We start from the raw sequence: 22,448 nt of genomic DNA on the forward strand, positions 1-22,448 counted from the left end.
TATCATACAGGAAGATCTGGACGACCTTGTAAACTGGAGTAATAGTAATAGCATGAAATTTAATAGTGAAAAGTGCAAGGTCATGCACTTAGGGATTAATAATAAGAACTTTAGATATAGATTGGGGACGCATCAGTTGGAAGCAACAGAGGAGGAGAAGGACCTTGGAATATTGGTAGATCACAGGATGACTATGAGCCGCCAATGTGTTATGGCCGTTAAAAAAGCTAATGCGGTTTAGGATGCATCAGGCGAGGTATTTCCAGCAAAGATAAGGAGGTGTTAGTACCGTTATATAAGGCGCTGGTGAGACCCCACCTGGAATACTGTGTGCAGTTCTGGTCTCCCATGTTTAAGAAGGATAAATTCAAACTGGAACAGGTTCAGAGACGGGCTACTAGGATGATCCGAGGAACGGAAAACCTGTCATATGAAAGGAGACTCAAAGAGCTTGGTTTGTTTAGTCTAGCCAAAAGAAGGCTGAGGGGGGATATGCTTGCTCTTTATAAATATATCAGAGGGATTAATATTAGGGAGGGAGAGGAATTATTTAAGCTTAGTACCAATGTAGATACAAGAACGAATGGGGTATAAACTGGACACTAGGAGGTTTAGACTTGAAATTAGACGAAGGTTTCTAACCATTAGAGGAGTGAAGTTCTGGAACAGCCTTCCAAGAGGAGTGGTGGGGCCAAAGACATATCTGGCTTTAAGATTAAGCTTGATAAGTTTATGAAAGGGATGGTATGATGGGAGAGCCAAATTTTGGCAATTGATCTTTGATTATCGCCAGATAAGTATGCCCAGTGGTTGGTGATGGGATGTTGGATGGGATGGGATCTGAGTTACTGCAGAGAATTCTTTTCTGAGTGCTGGCTAGTGAGTCTTGCCTACATGCTCAGGGTTTAGCTGATCGTCATATCTGGGGTCGGGAGGGAATTTTCCTCCAGGGCAGATTGACAGAGGCCCTGGAGGTTTTTCACCTTCCCCTGCAGCGTGGGGCATGGGTCACTTGCTGGTGGATTCTCTGCAGCTTGAGGTCTTCAAACCACAATTTGAAGACTTCAATAACTCAGGCATAGGTTAGGGGTTTGTTATAGAAGTGGATGGGTAGGGTTCTGTGGCCTGCTTTGTGCAGGGGGTCGGACTAGATGATCACATTGGTCCCTTCTGACCCTAGAATCTATGAATCTATGAACCGCTGTGGTAGAGTAATCTGTCTAGTTTGGTCATTCCAGGACTAGGGCATTTGTGGTATTTCCTGGTCAAGGACCTCTTTAAGTCAAGGTGCTGAGACTCTGTGACTTTCATTGATCCTGGCTGCGCAACGAGCTCCAGGCCCAGGAGAAAGCTTCTTGAACCAGTTCTGTGCTCGCACCTGTATAAAGATTCCTGCCTGCAACGAATTCACACGGAGACAATGGGGACATCTTAACACCCGGGCTATTAGATCAATCCTTGTTTTAACTCTACAAGAAATGAATTTGTGGTGACCTCAGTCTCTTTTCTACTAGGCATTTAACTGCCCAGCACACTTGTGTGGAATGAGTTCTGCTAGGTCTCAGCCTGGATCTCCCATCCCAGGTATAATTCTGGGAAAAGAAGCCCTCCCTCTTCTTCCCTTGCCCCCCCCCCAAAAAAAAAGCAGAAGAAAGGGGTAGAGTTGCCCCGATATTTCACCTCAGAGGTGTTTCCATTTCAGCAGGTGAACGTGCACTGAGCCAGACAGCATCTGCAAAGTGCTGAGAGATCACAGAATGAGAAGTGCCTGATAAACATTCATTCATTCAAGGGGAAAAATCCAGACAAGTGTAATGCTTTTCCTACAAGATCAAGTCACCTCGACACAGAAACTACATTTCTGTTAAGTTAAAAAACATGTTGTTTGTCAGGAAATAATCTCGCAACTTCAGCTCTATCTGGTTCACAGGAGGAGATTGTGTGTGTGTTGTGGAGGAGGGAGGATGGCAAGTGAAGCAGACAGGGCCTGAGAATAGGGGAAGTGTAGGTCCTCTCTGCTACATCAGTGACCTGATGCAGGTCAGTAGGTCAGTCCTACCCCTCCCAGAAGACAGAGGCACCATGCCTTTGGTAGGCTAGCCACTGAATGGGGAGGGAGCATGGAGCAAAGGAAGGAGATCTGCAGCAAGAACACGTAAGCAAAGAGAGAGGCCCCAGTCCCACAGGTCTCCTCAGCACTCTGTAGTCATGATGCCAGTTCCTTGTTCAAAGCAGGAATCTCTTGATTAGCGGGAACAGGACTGAGCACAGAACTGGGTCAGGAAACCTTCTCCTGGGCCAGGCACTCAGTCCTGCTTCTGCACCGCTTCTCTCACTGAATAATGGGGAGGAGGCTGATCAGAAGCTGCCATTTACATGTGATTCCCTTGGTTATCAGCAGCCATGGGAAAGGGAAAACAGCAAGAGCGCATGCCAGTTTAATGGAGTTTTTAGAAAGATATTCGATGACGCCACCTTCTTCCACAGCTGCTGAGCCCCGTCTTTCAGCCGGAAAAAAGAAAAAATCAGTTTCAGCTGATTTTCATCACTGCTTTGAACCATCTGCCAGTTTTCCCCCATTATTATTATTATTTTTAAATCCATATCTGCAGCCAGGCCACCTTGGGCTGCGATCTCTTCAGATACCTCAGGCTCTCCCAGCTCATGGCAGGGGCTGGTGGGAGATCCTCAAGGAAAGCGGAGCTGCTGCAGGCAGCAGTGGTGGCAATTCAGTAGGTGGCGCTCTGCCCTTTGAGTCGCTCCTGAGCCAGTGCATATGGGGCACCCTGCTTTGGTGCTAAGTGCTGATAAGTCGTGATCAGTAATATTTCCAGTGTCGCCCCTTGCACATTTGCAGTGGAGGTAACTGCATTCTGCTTTCTTAAACTCTCCCTGCTACTTGAATTTGATTAGCTACTTCCCTTCCTTCCCCTAAATTGGCAGTGTGGTGTTGCTGCTAAGCAGCTGCTCTATCCCAGCCTGGAGGTGGGCGATGTTAAGTGATCCTCGGGTTGATTTAGAATGTAATCCTGTAAAATGCTGGGAGCCTTGAGAGAGGCTGTATATCTATCAGATCACCATGACAGTGGCATTTCCAGCCCAGGGGGTTAGTGTGCCATACAGGGAGGGATATCTCCATTAGGTTTCCTTCCTCCTTGCTGGAGTCGCTATGCATCGAGATTTACACATGTACCTTGAATATTTCTTTGCTCTGCTGGGAGAATAGGGATCCGGTGTAGATATTAACAACTGCCAGATATCATTTCCATCCTCAGTAATGTTATTGACAACACCATCAATGTGCATGGCGCTTGACACACACACACAGAGGGGTCTGGTTCTCCTCTCTTGCCAGGTAAATCAGGAGTATCTCCACTGAAATTGGTGGATTTACATCAGAGTAAAGCCGGTGTAAATGTGAGGAGCGTCGGGGCCAGTGGTCCATGCACCAGCAGCTCTTCAAAAGGATTTAGGTGCCTAACCCCCATTGATTTCAAAGGGAATTAGGAGTCTAAATACCTTTGAGGATCTGTGCATTACAGTCTCAGGAGAGTGTAGGATCACACATAGCGCTTGGCTCTTGTGCCTTCCATCTGAGGATCTCAAAGCACTTTATAAACATTAATTGTCTCACGGCCCCTCTGAGGTTGTGTGTATTAGTATCCCCATTTTGCAGACGAGGTCACGTACTGAGACTATGGCAGAGCTGGGAAAGCCCCTAGGTTAGTAACAAGACCAGCTCGGAGGCAGAGCTCTAGGTTTGTGATTGTTGATGGAGTGTCAGTGATTGGTTCAGGAGTCCCTTGGAGGAAGGTTCCTCAAAGTGAAGAAACAGGATAGACTCTAAAATGGAGACATCTACACGCAATTGCTCTAGTACAGGGGCAGTCTGCCCCTTCCCTACAGGCTCCTGTTTGTTGCTATTGTCACAACTCGAGTGATGTCATAATTAACAATGATTAATTTTTTCCAGGCAGGTTTTGTCATCCAGCCAGTTGCCCTGGTGACAGCACTAAGTCTGTTTTTAACCTGACACACTTGTCTTTCTCAGCTCTTTAATTGTGTTGTTGTCCAAACAACTGAGAGTGTGAGCAAGGGACTGGGGTTTGGGATGCAGAGATGGCAACCTGGAGATGGGGACACAGATCATGGAGATGGAGGTGGAGGTGCGGATGGTGGAGACAGGGGGCTGGAGAAGGGGACACATGGTGGAGTTGGTGATCTGGGGCAGAGGCCGTGCAATTGTGGAGACAGCAATCTGGGGATGCGGCTCAGAATCAGAGCAGAATAAGGGTTCTCAAGTGTCATTCGGGGCCTGACAGCAATGAACTATAGCCAGCGCGTGATTCAAAGGCAAAGGGACCCAGAAGGGCTCGATTGTGATGATGATTTTGTTGTAACTTTTTCTCCTTGGTGGAAATCAGCAGAATTAACCATCTACCCAAATTTGTTTCGGCCCCTCTCCTCCTGGCAGACTGCCTGCTTCTGGATCAGCATTTTAGTGCATCTCCGAGTGGCTAGTTGGCTGACTGCCCTGGGCTCCTATATGAAATGAGTTTTACTGGGTCTCAGCCGCTCTCCAAGTGCCTGCTTGGGAGTCCTACAAGCATGAATCACACAGGGTCCCATCTTCTAGAGTGTGTTTGTTGCTAAGTATTTTTGTACTTCCAGGGCTTGGCAGACACCCCTACCGCAGGAAAGGAGCTACGTTGCTGCTTGTGCTCACAGCTCTCTCCCAGGAATCAGGGACACGTATTGCCTGGGCTCAGTACTCTGCTGTCCTAATTGCTCCCTTCCTCCCCTTGCCTCTCTGTAGTTTTCCAATGGGCACCAGTCTCCTTGGGCAGCAATTACCTGTGGAATTTTATTTGGAAAGAACATTGCTGGCTTCACATGACAGACGCGCACGGCAAACCAGCATTTTAAGATGAGTTGGTGCTGTGCTCATGGCTGTGAGACGCTAATAGCTCTGCCTGGAGACAGGCAAAGAAAAGACTGGCGCTAAGCAAGCTTCCTGCTACAGCTGTGTCAATGCACCACAGGCTTGGACACTGCACCCTCAATCTTGCTGCTCCAGTCCTGGGCTCCCCACACAGCTCTGCCAGTGCCCCTCAGCTCTGCACTTCGACTGCCTGCTGCTCTGGTCCTGGGTTCCCCGCACAGCTCTGTCAGTGCCCCTCAGCTCTGCCCTTCGACTGCCTGCTGCTTTGGTCCTGGGCTTCCCGCACAGCTCTGCCAGTGCCCCTCATCCCTGCCCTTTAACTGCCTGCTGCTCTGGTCCTGGACTCCCTGCAGAGTTCTGCCTTGCCACTCAGCCCTGCCCTTTGACTGCCCACTGCTCCAGCCGTGGGCTCCCCGCGCAGCTCTGCCAGCCAGCAGCCCTGCCCTTCAACCACCTGCTGCTCCAGTCCTGAGCTCCCTGCACAGCTGTGCCAGTGCCACTCAGCCCTGCCCTTACACTTCCCACTGCCCCTGCCACTCTATCCTGACCTACAGCCCCCCTACTATTCCTGCCCTGAACGGAATCTGCCAACTGCACAGGGTTTTTGTTTTTTTTTAAATATGGACTCTACTTCAATCCTGCTACACTCCTCCTCTTTTGTGCCCTGTGCCAAGCCATGTCCACAGGGCTCAAAGGCAGGCGTGTGCTCACCCCCAAGATTATACTGCAGACTTTTCTGAGGTTTTAAGCTAAAAACCAGGACAAAGATTTTGAAAATTGCTGAGGGCTCATGGGCAGTCTCCTTGTTTGGATTCCCAGCCTTGCTCCAAGCTGAGTGCTCAGGAATCCAGCAAACAGCGGCAGTCTATGCTGGGAAGGGGCCAGAGCTGTCCTTTGAGCCCAGTTGGGAGGAGGAGTAATGAGGAACAGGAAACTTTATGCTTAGCCAAAGGAGGAGGGTATAATGAGCCCTTGGCCAAAGTGCTAGCATATCCTGGGCACTGCCCAGTCCCCAGCTCTCTGGAAGTGCAGGTTCATAGATTGTAGGGCTGGAAGGGACCTCGAGAGGTCATCGAGTCCAATCCCCTGCCCTCATGGCAGGACCAAATACTGTTTAGACCAGGTACCATGACATACCTAGCCATTTGCCAGTGACCTGGGACATCATCCCCCTCAATTGACCAAAGGAGCAGCATGGAATGAGGATTGCATGGTCCCAACTCCCTTCTGCCTGGGGAACTTGGCGTGGGCGGAGCTGAAGGAAGGAAACAAAAAGGCAGCATTGTCCAAACTCATGAAATCTGCTGTGTCAGCTGGGGTGTGCTAGCCAGGCACTTTCACTGGGCCTGTGACGGGCTGAATTTCTCCGAGCCCCTCAGATAGCCCCAGACCAAGCCATGATCTCTGAATCCATTCATTTAATTGATTCTGCATCGACAGTGCCTGCTCAATGCAGGGAGAGCAGCCCATGCTTGATGGCTATTGATAAATCTGCTGGCTGGAAGGATCAGGTGGGGGAGACTCTTAAAGGATCCATGTCTCTTCGTGCTCCTGGTGCCAGAGTCCTCATGCTTCCAGCTTGGCATCATGGGGGAAGTATTAGCTGAGGAAATAGCTGGGGGTTCTTAGGCGACTGCAGCAGGATGGGCTGGGCAGGTTCATGGCTGCAGAGTTGGAGGGGGAGAAGAGGATGTGGAACTAGTTCTGGCTGTGGATGCCGATAAGAGCAGACCAGCAGAGAGCAGTCCACTGGACCCAGACACATGGCAGAATTGTCAATTTTACTGAATCTTTGCTTTTATAAATTTCACATTTACTCCATATACTCTGAGCTTCTGACCTGAGATCCTCTCAAACTAACATACATATTGGTACGTACTGGAATGGGTGTGTGGGTGTGTGTGTGTAAAAAATAACATTCAACAAAACTGTGTTAAAAGAATGTTGTTAAGGTTACAAAATCAAGCACTCAAAAATATGGAATTGACAGAATTAAGGTTGCCCATGTACCCTTAACTGTGCCCTTTGTGCATATACTGCAGTCTTTACTTATGTGATCATGTTCTGTTATTTCCACAGGGTCCCAGTATCTTTTTATGCTCCTCATGCAATGAGTGGCCCTTTACCTTCTTTCTTACACACCATCCATACACAATCTGATTATTCATTTCTCGTGGGCTTTTCTCCGGAGCTCAGCACTCTAATATCTGAGGGCCTTGCAAACATTAATGAATTTATTTTCCCGATTCTTGTGTGTGGTAGAAAAGTGTGATTATCATTCCCCCCCTTTATAGCTGGGAAACTGAGGTACAGAGACTGAGGCTAGAATTTGTAGATGTGCTCCCTAATTTTGGTTGCCTCAATGGTTAGGTATCCAGTCTGAGATGCTGTCCCCTGCCTCATTCAGTGCATACCTTCCAACATCTTCAACAAAGGAGGCGAGGTCCTGCTGGAAAAGAGCGTGTAATCATGTGATTCAAGACTGTATCATAAAGCCAACACAAGGGGGGCACTCTCATGCTTTCCTATTTCCCAGCTCTTAAGCACTTGACTTTAATCATCTTAATAATAGACTTGGAACATAGTTTTGTTGTATGTAATTATTGCTGCCAGCAATGAGCATCAAGGCCTGGATGAGTATGTAGACTCTGCCCTGGCTGCCACCCAAACTCTTCCCATGTCTGTCTGCACTAATGGACGTGCACTAGAATACTAGAAGCCATACAGTGTCCCTCCCATCCCCCACGCACCTGATCTATCCCTTTATACCTACTCTTTTTGCCCCTTCTTTATGGCAAGGCATAGCATCCTGATATGGGGGCAGGACGCCATCCAGGGCAGGCATCACAGTGCCCCGTGGATGTGCATGCACAGGATTCTTCTCTGAGGGCGGCACCGTGTCCGAAAGGGCCTGCACTTAGAGAACTGGAGCGAAAGGAGAGGGCAGCTGTACCATGAAACCATTATTGTCCTCTCCGGACTGCCCGGAGATGGAGAAAGCATTAGGCACGCTGGGTTACTGAAATACAAGTGGCGCTGTCCCCTGTGCGAGACTGCAAAGGGGTGGGGAGGGAGCCTGCTTTAGTGGAAGTGCGAGGAGCCGGACCTAATGACGAAATGCATCCCAGGAATGAACAGAGCCTTTGAAAGTGCTCATGGCTCCAGGGCAGGTGGGAGCTTTCTGTTCCTCTTTGTGGAAGCTGGAGGAGGAGTGAGGGAGAAGGGAGCTGCCGAGCACAGTAACTCAGAATTACTGCCACCTCACAGGAGCCTAGTTCTGCATTGCCAAGTTTTCAGGCTCGGGGCTGGGGCCAGGGTTGAATATCTGAGGTGGGAGAGGCTGCAATGTGATTGAGGGGCATTGGCAGGGCTGTGTGGGCAGCCCATGACAGATCTAGCAGCAGCTGCGTGGATGGATGCTAGGGAATTCAGTGAGATCACTGTTCATTTCACTGACATGTTCAAGACGTGTTTCGAGAAGGAAGAAGTGACCTCCTGTGCCAGTCTTTCAAACCAACCCTGAACACCAGCTGCATGGCTGGCCTCCCCTAGAAGATCTTTCAAGATCCACATATGACCTATGTAACATGAGGAGCCAAGCACAGGACTTCTCACCTCTGGGAACAGAGCCCAAAGAGCAGCGGCAGTAGCTTAGCCAGGCAAATTCCCTCCAGTCAAGGGCAGTGGGACGCACATTCAGGCCAATACACTTCACCTGTCTTCAGTGCATAGTGATGGGTATGTTTCCACACTCCGTGCAGCACCCAGCTGCATCAGTTTGTGACCTTGCACGCACCAGGCTCGTCAGCTGGTCACACGGATGGGGCATCAAGGACAGAGCTTTTGGGAGAAGCAAGGTCTTGTGGCGGAAGCACAGTAGTGGGTGCTAGGTAGCCTGGACTCCACTCCCAGCTCTGCCACTGACTCACTCTGGGGTCCTGGGCAAGTCATTTCCCTGCTTGGTGCCTCTGCCTCCCCTCCCCACCCCAGGATATTGCGAAGTTTAACTAAAGCCTGGAGAGCGCCTTAGATAGCAGTGCAAACTATAGTGCCTTTGATTGGTTGTAATCTGCTGCTTCAAACACTAGACTTCTGACCAGTCAGCTGAAGAATCATAGAACTGGAAGGGATCTCGAGAGGTCATCTAGTCCAGTCCCCTGCACTCAAGGCAGGACTAAGTATTATCTAGACCATCCCTGACAGGTGTTAGTCAAACCTGCTCTTAAAAATCCCCAGTGATGGAGATTGCGCAGCCTCCATAGGCCATTTATTCCAGTGCTTAACCACCCTGATAGTTAGAAAGTTTTTCCTGATGTTCAACCTAAACTGCCCTTGCTGCAATTTAAACCTATTGCTTCTTGTCCTATCCTCAGAGGTTAAGGAGAACAATTTTTCTCCCTCCTTGTAACAACCTTTTATGTACTTGAAAACTGCTATTGTGTACCCTCTCTGTCTTCTCTTTTCCAGACTAAACAAACCCAATTTTTTCAATCTTTCCTCATAGGTCATATTTTCTAGATCTTTAATATTTTTTGTTGACCAGCCTAGCTCTTCTGGAGTAACTATGAAATCACTTTTATTCTGGAGTAGTGTGTCCACACGGGCAGCTGTTCCAGACTAGGTTATTCTGCAATAGCTTTGTTGGTCAGTTTCCCCAGGTAGACAAGATCTGAGATCCAGATCATTCTTCACACAGTTCTTTCAGCCATCCAATGAGAGTGACTTTCACTCATTTTGAAGATAATGAAGTTCTGAGCAGTTCCATTCATGCCCAGGCAGCATACAGTGTATCAGCTGGCATTTAGGTGTGTTCCTCTGGGGTACAGTCATTTCACTCTGTACTGCAGCATCCCTGGGGACACAGGAAGGGCTTGCCCTGTCTCTGAAGACAGGGCTGTTGCTTACCATGTGGAAAAGCATAACTGATGTTTCTCCCCAGTTCTGGGTCATGCGCATCTCATCTAAGGGTGCAGTGAATGGAGCTGTAGAAAGCATGCCCATAATGCTGCAGCAATGTTGTCATTTCCTTTTTGGCTTAAAAAAATCCAAGGAAATGAAATACAAACATCTGTGTTAATGCAACATTGTGATGGTCGATGTAAACACAAAGTGGTTCAGAGAAAAGCCAAAGTTCAGGTTCTCCTAGGAATGTCTACTCATGGGTCTTCGCACTGGCGTGGTTTTGGGGCTTCCCAATTCGACTGTTAACCCTTATGGTCCTGGATAGTCCTGAGGTGTTTTGCACCTGCAGGGTGGCCAGTTTCCTGAGAGGTGAGGTGTTGAGGGTCCTGTGCCAAGGAGGGGGAGGAGTCTGTGGTGCCTGCTCAGCACGTTAAGGTGGAGCGTGTCCTACACTGTGGTGCCTCCCATCCAAGCCAGCCTAGCCCTGCTTTTCCTTGCCTCGCTCCCACTGAGGAACCTGCATGGGGCAGGCAGCTCACAGCAGGGGCATGCTAGCCTAGAGCCAGGGCAGTGTCCTTTGCATGGGAAGGAGTCTGAAGAGCAGAAGGCTCTGCTTGCTTGGAGAGGGGCCAGAAAGGCACTCTTGATGCTTGTAGGGAGGAGGGGGAATAGGAGAGGCTAGGGCGTTGGATAGAGGTATCATTTACAACAGGGAAGGAGGAGAGATGGAGCTGGGGCTCGAGCAGGACGTAGTGAAGGAGAGAGACTAGAACAAGTTATCACAGTGTCTTCCTGAAGTTATCACACTGGTTATCACACTGGTGTCTTCCTGAAGCTCTAAGGGTTAAATGTACTTTGTCCAGCATGTTCACTGTGGCTGAATTAATGCTACTCTGGGAATGTGAGCTCCTACATCAGCACAGGACTTTGTAGTTGGTTACTACCGTGCACTCTCTATATTTTGGTGCTTTATAGTGAGTGTTGATGGGCCAGAGGACTTGCTAGGCTAGAACCTTTTATCTCTACTTTGTCCTCCTAATGGTCCAATCTGGAATGGGTACCATAGGTACACCAGAATACAACGGAAATGGCCTTTGGGAGCCACATACCAGTCATAACCTCCCACACAGTCCCCAGGAGTTTGGGATGGAGCCGAGTGGGGTGATGATATAGCAATGTGCACTCACTGGCGTGTTCTGCAGCGGAGACAGTTATTGATTCCTTTCGCATGATTCCTTTGGCCTGCCCCTCCGCGGGGGAAAGACTAGAGGAGTCACATAGTTTTTCCGGGGTTAATCTGATTGGCAGATCTCTTACTGATGGGAATCACTGTATGGGAAGTTTCTTCAGTGGGGGGATGTGCAATGGAAAACAAGGTGAATAAAGTCTTCAAGGATAGAGATGTAGCAACAACCTTCTCTTCACTGCTATGTTCAGCCCTGCACTCCATGAGCTCTGCCTTGCTCTCTCCTTCCCCTCCACGTTAACCTGTTCCTCTTCTCTTCAAAAGGGGCTGATACCCTGAGTGAGACGAGCTCCATCAGCCTGGAGGCCACGACCGATAGCAGAGAGACTTCGGTGGCCACCTCCATCCTGTCCCCCTTTGCAGCTGGCCACGGACGGGATGAACTGGACAATCGCAGCGAGCACAGCTACAGCGAGTCAGGGGCCAGTGGCTCCTCCTTCGAGGAGCTGGATCTGGAAGGCAATGGCGATGGGTCGGCAGGGCAGCCTTTTGACCTGGGCTATGCCAAGGAGCAGGAGACCACAAAGGCCAAGTGGGCTAAGGAGCCCACTGCTCTGGAGAAAGAGAGGGGTGAAGAATAAACCAGAGTCCTTCCAGCTTCCTCCCCTTTAGTCGGAAGAAACTGATCTGTCCTGTTTTCCTTCTCTCTAGCCAAGAGATTTCAGTCACCGATTCCCACTGAGCCCCTCTCCCCGTCCTCTGAAGATAGATGTTCTGGTTGTTACAAAGAAGGACAGCTCCACCAAGGGAGAGCATAGCTAGAAGCTGTTCTCCAGGAGCCTTTCACCCGCTTGTGTGCTGTAGCAGAGAGCTGAGGGTGCAGTCTGTTTGATGAGCAGTGAAATGTACTTCCAGGCTGCGTGTGTATAAATGCATGGTGAGCTCTCTGCACGAGGGGTGTGTGTGTGTGTGTGTGTGTGTGAGAGAGAGAGAGAGAGAGAGAAACGTTCTCCCTTTGCCTGTCTCCCTGCTCCAGCCCTCCATCTCCTCAAGGCAGCCTGGTTCTCCACCATATACACACACATTGACTGGCACCAAAGAGCAGATAGTGGTTTTATTCCATGGGAAAAGGAAATATACAATGTAAAATCATTCTCCTGAAACAGATGTTAAGCTTTTGGGATCTGTAATAAAGTAAGTGCTTTTCCTCTGAGATATGAGGGCTCGAGGGGAGGGTCGTTGTGATTCTGTCCTTTAACGCGTTGGCTTGTCTGTTACCCACCCCGTGGAGAGTTGAACAAGTCACACACTTGGCACTTGCATTGTTTCCAAGTGATTTTTGGAACAAAAGTGGTGCTCCCAGCTGATCCAAGTTTGAAGTTTCTTAGCGGCTTGCCTGGGCTGTGTGAAATGCAGTGGGAGCCATGCCATCCAGACCTTGATGAGCAGATATCCCCGTCACTGAAATCACTATCATTGCTGGCACTTGGCCTCCTGCATAGCAGTTTGAACAGTGAGGCCAGGAGTGAAAGGGCCATGGAGACCGAACTCCCTAAGGGCCAGAGATGCTCCTTCCAGGTCAGGGAAAGGCATATTGGCAGAGGCAGCGAAGGAAAGCCAGCACTGCTGCCCCTGTGCCATGGTAGAGAATTTCAGGTCTAGGGTTACTGCTCTGACTCCAGCCCTTTTAAAAGTCACTTAGAATAAAACCTCTCAATTTGTCACTCAAATCCTCGTCTCCAAGCGTGAAGTCTGATCCAGTCAGCTGCCTGTCCTGCCTGTTCCCACCTTTCCTTTCCCACCCTGTTTCCAGCCAGACCATGTCCTGGGCTTGACATTGCTAAAGCCACACTTGCTGCCTCCTTGAGTATTTTCAATGGACATATTCCTTTGTGGAGGGATTGGGGTGCACAGGGGGCTGGTCCGTGTTCTTTGTGATAGATTTGGGGAACAAAGTCTTTTCCTGGTTTAGGTTACAGATTCCCAAGTGTTGTGTTGTGCTATAGAAGTGTCTGTGCAGGACGGGCAGCTGGATGTGATAGAGCAGAGGTTATGCAATGGTGTCTGTCACAAGGTGCCTCCTGCATGAAATGCCCTCCTGCAGCAAGTCAAGGCACAATGTAACTCAGTGTCCCTCCTTCAGAATCCCCAGAAATAGTCCAGTCTTCTGTGACCAATGGCTGTGGTGGGGTTAATTGATTAAAAAAGAAAGCCCTGTGCACAGATACCTTAACAAAACCAGTCCCAGCACCGAGTCCCACAACCATAGTTCAGACAGTACCTCAAGCAGGGCTCTGGTGTTCCTTGCCTTGCCCCAGCTCTCCGGTATGGCTCCCTCACCATGCACAAGCTCTCCAATACGGCTCCTTCCTCCCTCGCCATGCCCCAGCTCTCCGGTATGGCTCCTTCCTTGCTTGCCATGCCCCAGCTCTCTGGTACGGCTCCCTCGCCATGCCCCAGCTCTCCGGTATGGCTCCTTCATCCCATGCCCTGCCCCAGCTCTCTGGTATGGTTTCTTCCTCTCTCGCCACGCACCACCTCTCCAGTATAGTTCCTTCCTTCCTGGCCATGCCACAGCTCTCTGATACATCTCCATGCTTTGCCACACTCCGGCTCTCCAGTATGGCTCAAGCATTCCTCACCGTACCTCATTCTCAGCCTGGCCTGGCTTACATCAGGCATCTCAAACTACTGGTCTCAACCTTCAGCCCTCTCCTTTCTTCTCTGGCCATGGTGTTCTGGCTCTGGCTCAGCTCCTCCACAGGCTCTCTGCTAATTCTTCCCACTTTCCAGGGACAGCCTGCAGGGAGCCTCTCTGTGGCTTTCCCCAAAGACCTCTTCCTGTCTTCTCACTCCCAGGTCTTTCTCTCACCAGGTCTCCCCTCAGATTCTCCCTGATACTTTATAGCCCTCAGGTGCTACCCCCTCCTTAATTGGCCAAACTGGGAGCACCTGTTCTGGCACAAGAAGCTGGACTACTTCAGTCTCAGGGGACAGCATGCCAGTTCTGGCTCTGTATCAGAGCTAGTGCAAGGGATGGAAGCCAGGAGACTCAGTGCAGCTGGGGCTAAGTGCTGGTGGTTCTCAGATGTCGTAGTATAGTGGCAGAGACAGGAAGTATTCATTGCAGCCCAGGGGCTGCAGGAATATCCCAGCATTGCAGATTCCTAGGTGCTGTAGTTGAGCGGAGCTGGTGTCCAAGTGCTGGAAATTCCTGGATGCTGTTATTGGTCTGTTTTGGTCTCAGTGGATTTTCCTTGATGATGTGTTGTAGCAGAAACCGTGTCTGATAACAGCTGAGAGTTGTACTATTCATGCTGCCCTTGTGCTATCTGCAAAACCCTAAATCTTAAGAGTCCTCATGGTGGAGTGGAGATTCCATGAGGCCCATCTGTTGCTGGTGACATAACCTGTAGATTGGTTTGGGTCTAACGTATCTGCCTCAAGGATCTAAAATGAAGCTCTGGCCCAGATCTGTCTCTGGTGTAAGTCTCCTGAAGCCCATGGAGATACAGTGGAGATGGCTTGGAGTCTGGGATCCATGAGAGAAGAGCTGTGAGTTTTCAAAGCTTTCTGGCTGTGACTTAGTGAAGGCACTGAGAGCAGGAAGGGAGAGGGGAGGGGGTTTGAAAGGGTTGATCTTCCCCACAGTGCTTCTGCTCGCTTTGCTCACGTCCTGCCTGCGGGGGTCTTGGATCAGTGTCTCGCTCGGCGTTTGTTAATGGACCTGGATCCATATTGCGTGAATGGGGTTTGGCACTCAATAGTGCATCAGGCTTGCCTTGTTCCTCAGTATTGACTCACTCTGGGGGGAAATCAGTGGGGATGCAATTATCAGAGCCATCCCCCTTGCCCTGGCAGGTCTGCCTGGCAGCTCTGCTCCCTCGCCCAGCCCTCCCCATTGCATGTTGACTCTCCTCTGTGCTCTTGTTGCTGCATCTAAAGCCTAGTTTGGCACCCCAGAAATCTATCCCAGTGCTTGAGGTGCGTTTCAGAGCTAGTGCTCAACATGGGCAGCAGGCAGCACCTTGCTTTGGGAGGATGCTTTGCCTGCCCCCTCCCACAAAGGTCATTGCATCTAGAAGCTGGAGCAGACACATCTTCTGAATATAGACAGTTGGCTGGTGATTAACCCCTTGGGTTGGGGCTTAGGGTTTTCCTAAGTGGCATCACCATGCACAATGACCCAGCTATTGGTGGCAGGTCTTAGGGCTCATAGGACCACCTAGGTCTCACTGCAACTGGCTGTACTCAGTTGGTTCCCTGTGACATAGCAATGGCCGATGATGCCCCTGGATTTACTTGAACATCACCAACTGCTGCTGCTTGGCATGCAGTGGTGTTCCCTGGGCATCAGTTGGGGCATCAAAGAGCAGATCCTCAGTGCTGCCAGCTCTGAGGAAAGATTTTACTCATGAAGCATCAGCCATTTCCAAAGACTGTGGGAGCAAGTGTGTGTGTATCTGTGTGTACCTGTCTTTGCCTGTATTTAGATGTGTGTGCGTGTCTGGGTGTACATGTGCATGTCTGGGTGCCTGTATGCAGGAGTATCTGTATATGCACCTATATGCAAGAGTGTGTGCATGTAGGGGTGTACACGTGTATATCTGGGTGCCTGTATGCAGGCATGTGTGCATGTCTGTGTATACATGTGTATATCTGGGTGCCTGTATGCAGGTGTGTGTGCATGTCTGTGTGTGTGCTTGGATGCAGGGATTGTACCTGTTTCTCTGGATCTGTGAGGGCATGTACGTGTGCAGAGGAAGGAGCAGCAGGAGCGTTGATAGAAAATGCACTGTGCTTCCTCCCAGATTTTGCTGACATATGGAAATATTATCCCCTTTCTGCAGCACTATTATATTGTATTTTAAAGAAAAAAGTAATTCTGCTCCATTTCACAGTAACTGCTGTTTTTTTGTGAATCCTGCTGTGAGGAAGGATGAGCTGTCAGTGCTGGGGCTTTCCATTTGCCATTTAAAAACAAATCCCACATTGTTTGAATTTATTGCTTTAAAATTGTGTGTCTATGTTCGGCCCTCCCTATATGCATGGCCATTGTGCGTGCGTACGTACCCCTCCCTGTATGCATGGACTCCGTGTGTGCGTGTGTGTGTACACACTCCTCCCTATATGCACAGACTCTCTGTATATGTGTGTCTGTGTACACTCTTCCCTATATGCATGGACACTGTGCGTGTGTAGACATCCCTCCCTATACATGGAGACTGTATGTATGTGTGTATCTGTGTCTGTGTACACATGCCCCTTCCTGTATGCAAAAAGTGTGTGTGTGTGTGTGTACCCCTCCTGTATGCATGGACACTGTGTGTGTGTGTGTGTGTGTGTGTGTGTGTGTGTGTGTGTGTGTGTGTGTGTGTGTGTGTCCCTCCCTATATGCACAGACTCTGTGTATATGTGTGTGTACACCCTTCCCTATATGCATCGACACTGTATGCTTGTGTAGCCATCCCTCCCTATACATGGAGACTCTGTGTGCACACATGCCCCTCCCTATATGCAAAGAGTGGGTGTGTGTGTGTACCCTTCCTGTATGCACGGACACTGTATATGTGTGTCTGTGTACACCCTTCCCTATATGCACGGACTCTGTGTGTATATGTGTGTCTGTGTACACCTCTCTCTATATGCATGGCTACTGTGTATGTGTGTGTGCACCCCACCCTATATGCATGGACTCTGTGCATACACGTATGTGTGCAAGGACTTGTGTGTGTGTGTGTGTGTAAGGGCACTGTGTGTGGGCATGGACACACGTCCCTGGCTGTGGGAGTGCATGGCTGAGTATGTGTAGATGGGTGGGGGTGTGTGGCCAGGAGTTTGGGTGTGCATGAGTCTGTGCATGGGAGCTGTTGGATGTGTGCCTGGATTGGTGCAGGTGGGTATAAGTGTTTGCCCATCCATGTGGCTGGGTCCATGTTTCAGGCAAAGCAGAGCTGAACCTTTGTGCTGAGGCATCTCCCACTTGGCCTGTCTGCATGTAAGCAGCATAAGAGGAGCTGCCCTATTGCTGCAGGGTATCGGGGGCGTTGTCCGCACGGCATGTTGGCATGGGCCCCTGGGGCATTCTCCTCTGGCAGTCTATGGCCTCCAGGACTAGTCTGTAGACAGTGGGCACAGTCACCACCCTCCCACTGCAGCCCCAATGCTTTCACTGGGGTTTAAAATGCAAAGGCCAATGAGTGGAGTCATCAGCCGTCCCCAACGAAGGGCCATACAGTGCTGGACTCCAGGCACCATTCGCTGGCTCTGAACCGCCTTCCCCCCAGACCACTCAGACACTCAGTCCCTCCTAATACCACCCCTTCCCCCTGACCAGGCAAACCTGCCTCTTTTAGGATAGAGGGCAGGCATGTGAAGAGGATTAGAGGGCCAGTCCCCAGTACACTGGTTTTCAAACTTTTTTTCTGGGGACCCAATTGAAGAAAATTGTTGATGTCCGCAATGCAACGGAGCTGAGGATGAGGGTTTGGGGTGTGGGAGGGCCTCAGGGCTGGGGCAGAGGGTTAAGGTGCAGGGGTGAGGGCTGCAGGGTGGGGCTGGGAATGAGGGGTTCAGGTGTGGGAGGGGGCTCTGGGCTGGGGCAGGGGGTTGGGGTGTGGGCTGTGGCTGCAGGTCTGGGGTGAGGTTGAGGATGAGGAGTTTGGGGGGCAGGAAGGGGTTCTAGGTTTGGGGGGGCTCAGGGCTGGGGTGTGGGTTTGGGGCATGGAATTGCCTCTGGCAGGTCCCGGTCAGCAGCACAGCCGGGGTGCAGAGGCAGGGTTTCTGCCTCTCCTAGCACCGCGGACAGACCTACGCCCTGGAAGCAGCCAGCAGCAGGTCCGGTTCCTAGGTCCATCCCCACCCAGCCAATAGGAGTTGGGGAAGGCGGTGCCTGCGGGCAAGAGCCACATGTGGAGCCCTGTGGCCCCCCTGCCTAGAAGCCGGACTGGCTGCTGGCCGCTTCCAGAGTGCAGCGCAGTGTCAGAACAGGTAGACACTAGCCAACCTTAGCTGGGCAGCACCACTGTCTGGACTTTTAATGTCCCAGTCAGTGGTGCTGACCAGAGCCGCTAGGGTCTCTGGGTGCTGAGCAAGGCGACCCAGTGCGTTACTGGATCGTGACCCAAACTTTGAAAAACACTACCCTAATAAAACCACTGCCAGCTGGGCGAGCAGCCCCACCCTGGAGAGGGAAGTGAGGACTCCCTAATCCGCTAGGTCCGAATGGAAAGAAAGGAAGAGAACTCCTTCTGGCTCATCCTCACATCCCTTGGAACAATCAGCCATGGTGACAGTCCAATGTAGCATTTCCCATGGTGTGAGAGGCCTCCATGCAGCAAGAGAGGGGTAAATTCCCTGGGCAAAGCTGTTCGGTCCACACATTCCTCCTAACTCTCCATCTCTCTGTCTAATGCACGGATCCAGAGCACACCCCTCCCTGCTGGATGGCAGGTCTGGATTGTTAGCTCCTTGCAGCTGCCCACAATGGGTGGCTGAGCCCCTGTGAACATGTGTCCCTCAGAGACCTTGGGGTTAGCTGTGATTCCTGATGTCTCCAGGCCACATCTGCCTCTGGCGCCTGAGCACTGTTCTGCCTGCTGGGGAGCGAGGTGGAGTAGGCATTGTGAAAAGCTGGGGAAATTCATTTTGTTTCAGTCTGCTCTAAGGTGGTGTAGTGGTGCTGTCCATGGCACAGCAGCTCCTTCTCCGGGACTGGCGTGATGGGGAGTGCGGAAGGTGGGAGCGAGGTGAGCTAGCAGCTAATGCATTAGTCTTTCCGCTCTGGCCTCAGGTTCTGGTTGGGCCCCAAGTAACACTGAATGGCTTGGACCCATCTTAGCCATAATTGAGGTGCTATTGGCCACGGTATCTAGTCTCTGTTTAGGAGAGACACAAGTGCATGGGCTGAGCTGGATGGGAGCCCACGTCTGGACTAGCAGGCGGTGCTGCTTGTTGGGGGAAGATGCAGTAAGGAACATGTCATGGCACCACTGCCTGACTCTGCCATTGCTTCCTGTCTGGCCCCTTGGCAACACCAGAGCACAGTTCAGACCAAAGTGAATGCTGGGCTGTAACTGTGGGTGTCACTCTACTTTGAAGCACCGATGGGGCCTGAAGCAAAGCAGGGCCAGGGTGAAAAGTCTGGGATTGCAGAGCCTGCCAGCATGGGCTCGTTGCACTGGACTTTCAGGCAGCAAAGGCTGAGCACAAATAAAGGCCTCTGGGGTAACTCCATTGAAGTCAAGGGATTTGTGCGAAGGAAGAATTTTGTCCCTGGCAGAAGTAGCTTTGAGCAAAACAAATTGTCTCTGCAGGTGGCTTGTTTCTGTTAAACCCCACTGGAAGAGCTGCAAGGGCTCTACTCTCTCCCCGCCGCCTCCTGCAGTGGTGGGCCACCTCTAAACGGGGCCCAGACCCACCCCAGGGTCAGTCCTGGTTGCTATGGTACCATCTGCTCCATGATGTGCCTGTTCTCTGGAAAAGGGGCCTAGGCAGTGGATCTCAGGTCCCATCAGGAGTGAGGCAGACAGAGTCATGGAGGGAGCTGCCACTTCCACACTGGGGTCCTTGGAACTCACTTCAGATGGCCCCTAATTTCGAGCCGAGATCTTTTCTGAATTGTACCCCTGTGGCAGTGCAGGGCGCTACAGGCAAGCCATGGGCAGAGGAGAAGGGAGTGGGTGTAAGAATGTCCTGGTTGATGGTGTCATAAGTAGAGTAGGGACTGAACCAGTGAGCTTTGAAGACCCTTGAACTTTGGGGAAGTTCAGACCTGAGCACCTCCTTTGCACCTGTCTCCCCATCTCTGACCAGGCTGATTCAAATACCACTCTCCAAACACCACCACCCCACAGCGACTATGCTCAGTTCTGGATTGGCAACATCCCTCTTGTCCTAAGGAGAACAAAGGGTGAGTGGAGCAGTACAAATATGGCACTCTAAACCGCTCTCATAGAGGCCCAGATCTCTAGTGTGGCATGCAATGCCCAGGCCAGTCCAGGTAAGCAGGCACATATGGATATGTGGGGGCACATATCCAGACTGACTCTTGCCTCAGATGGTGCACAGCGGTGAACCAGACAGATGGGGTTGGCACGCTCCCTTCTGCATGCCTGGCTTTGAAAATCTAGAGTTTCTTTCTCCCTTCTTTGACCATGAAGCTCTGCAGAACAAGCCTCCAGGGAAGGCCTAGGGAGAATGACTTGGGTGTGTTTGATAAATAGGAAGAAAACAAAAGTTTCCACTGGCCCAGTCATTTAGATCATCCACCTCTGGTCTGGTTAAAGGCCACATCTCACCAGCTTCCATATTCGTGTGGTCTGCACATGCCAGTTGCTCCCACAGCCCCTTTTGGGCACTGGGAGGTGCAGCAGCGACAGGCTTTGCATGCCCCAAACTCATTTGTGTTCCTCTCGGGGGAATTCTGCGATTGTGAATTCTGTGTAGGCTCCGAATTGATTGGACATGTGCAGTAGAACTGCTGGATGCCAAATCCACTTGCAGTGCCTCTGGGAGCACAAACGAGCTTTCATTCAATCATTCACACACAGATACTACATAAATGGCTGCATGTGTGCAAATAGAGGCCAGGTTTTGGAAATGAGGTCCAAAAAGTAGCCTGAGTTGAGTACCTTAAAGATCTAAGACAAGCGATTTTAGTGTGAGGGTTTGTCACGTGTGAAGATATTGACAGAGCTATTAGAGGAGTTTGCTTATTTTTGCCTGAAATGAAATCCTTGTTCTAGCTGTATTTAAACATTGATTTTATATGTCTCAGGTTTCAATCTGTTGATGTACCACACTGGTTTAGATGTAGGTGTTGGGAAGGGAAAATAATTTCCTTATTGAGATAAAACTTGTCTTTAATACTCCATTCACACCGCAAAATCAGCATCCTAATTCTGGATAGAATACCGGCAGATGTGGTACCAAAATGAAAAGTATAATGGCTGAGGCCTGGGTTCCTTGCAATGGATGATTGGGGGGTACTTTGGAAAGTTACAGTAGATGTTTTGTATGACTGGTTTCTCTTGTGACTTGGATTTCTGGCATTGAAAGAGACTTGGGGGCTTTTATTCTCCTACACCCCTTTAGGAAGCATAGGACAGCACACCACTAAGCTGCCTTCCCTTCCCCCGGCTCTTGCAGCTAAATGTTTCCCATGGGACACACTGTCAATTCCTGTGGAGCCATCCCTGCTGCAGCTGCTGGCCCCAGCTCCTGCTCCGAGGAGTCCGCTCCACACTCAGCCTCTACCTTCCAGCCCAGGTGCAGTGTCATCCCCATCCCATCCCTGACTGGGGACTCGGGTTGCTGGAAGCAGGGTGAGGCCAGTGGGGGGAGCCCTGGTGCAGGACCTGGCCTCATGGCAGAGGCAAAGAGGAGCAGCACTGCCCAGTTTGCCCATGCATGGGAGAATGGGAGAGGAGCAGAGCAGGGAAGGAGGAAACCAGACAGAAGAGGAGGGGGGACAGGGAGTGTGCAAGGAAATGAACAGGAGAGAGGTGGGGCTGGAGAAAGGGAGACGAGATATCACAGGCTGGAAATATGTGCAGCAAAGATGGGAAGCAGGCCGGGTGTTGGCACAGACCAATTTCTAGAAGGATTGTGCTTAATGGAGTGGTGAGCAGTAGTGCCCCTCAAATTCCCTGCTCCACAGGGCCAGCTGCAAAGGGATAAGGACAAGCATCCACAGCCAGTTCAAAGGATTCTGGGGCATGCTTGGGAGCAACAGGAGATGAGTCAAAGCCAGGGTATGGCTACGCTTTGAAGTGTGAGTGTGGTCGGAGCGCCAGCGCTGGGAGAGAGCTCTCCCAGCGCTGCACTTAAACCACATCCCTTACGGGTGTAGCTTGCAGCACTGGGAGCCGCGCTCCCAGCGCTGCGGCACTGATTTCACTGAGGCTTTACAGCGCTGTATCTTGCAGCGCTCGGGGGTGTTTTTTTCACACCCCTGAGCGCGAAAGTTGCAGCTCTGTAAAGTGCCAGTGTAGCCAAGCCCTGCAGTGTTGACTTAGGCATTGGCTACACTTGGAGGTCTGCAGTGCTGGTAGTTACAGCTGTGTTCGTACAGCTGTGTAGGGAAAGCGCTGGAGTGTGGCCACACTGACAGCTACCAGCGCTGCAGTGTGGCCACATTTGCAGCATTTGCAGCGCTGTTGGGAGTGGTGCGTTATGGGCAGCTATCCCACAGAGCACCTCATCCCATTTTGGCTCCGTGGGTTGTGGGAAGGGGACGGAAGGATGTGGGTCATTCTGCTTCCTGTCCCAACAGCCCGTGATGCATCGCTTTACATCCCAGCAGTCCCTGTTTTTCCGTCCACGTTTGGCACCATTGTGACTCTCCCAACGGTTTCTGTGCAGTGCGATTTCTGGGGGAAATGGAGCCCGAACTGCTGAGGAGTATGCTGACGAGTC

At 50.8% G+C, this 22,448-nt stretch overlaps 1 protein-coding gene across 1 annotated transcript in view; it reads left to right on the plus strand.

Moving 5' to 3' along the window:
- TEX264 (testis expressed 264, ER-phagy receptor) overlaps window positions 1-12,258 on the plus strand; it is a 140,729-nt gene extending 128,471 nt beyond the window's left edge. The window contains exon 5 of the mRNA XM_050957886.1: window positions 11,355-12,258. Within this exon, the coding sequence (XP_050813843.1) occupies window positions 11,355-11,671 (317 nt within the window). The 3' untranslated portion in view covers window positions 11,672-12,258. The remainder of the gene's footprint in view (window positions 1-11,354) is intronic.
- The last annotated feature ends 10,190 nt before the right edge of the window (window positions 12,259-22,448 follow it).

Source organism: Gopherus flavomarginatus, chromosome 6, assembly GCF_025201925.1.
Source record: "Gopherus flavomarginatus isolate rGopFla2 chromosome 6, rGopFla2.mat.asm, whole genome shotgun sequence".
Lineage (NCBI taxonomy): Eukaryota > Metazoa > Chordata > Testudines > Testudinidae > Gopherus > Gopherus flavomarginatus.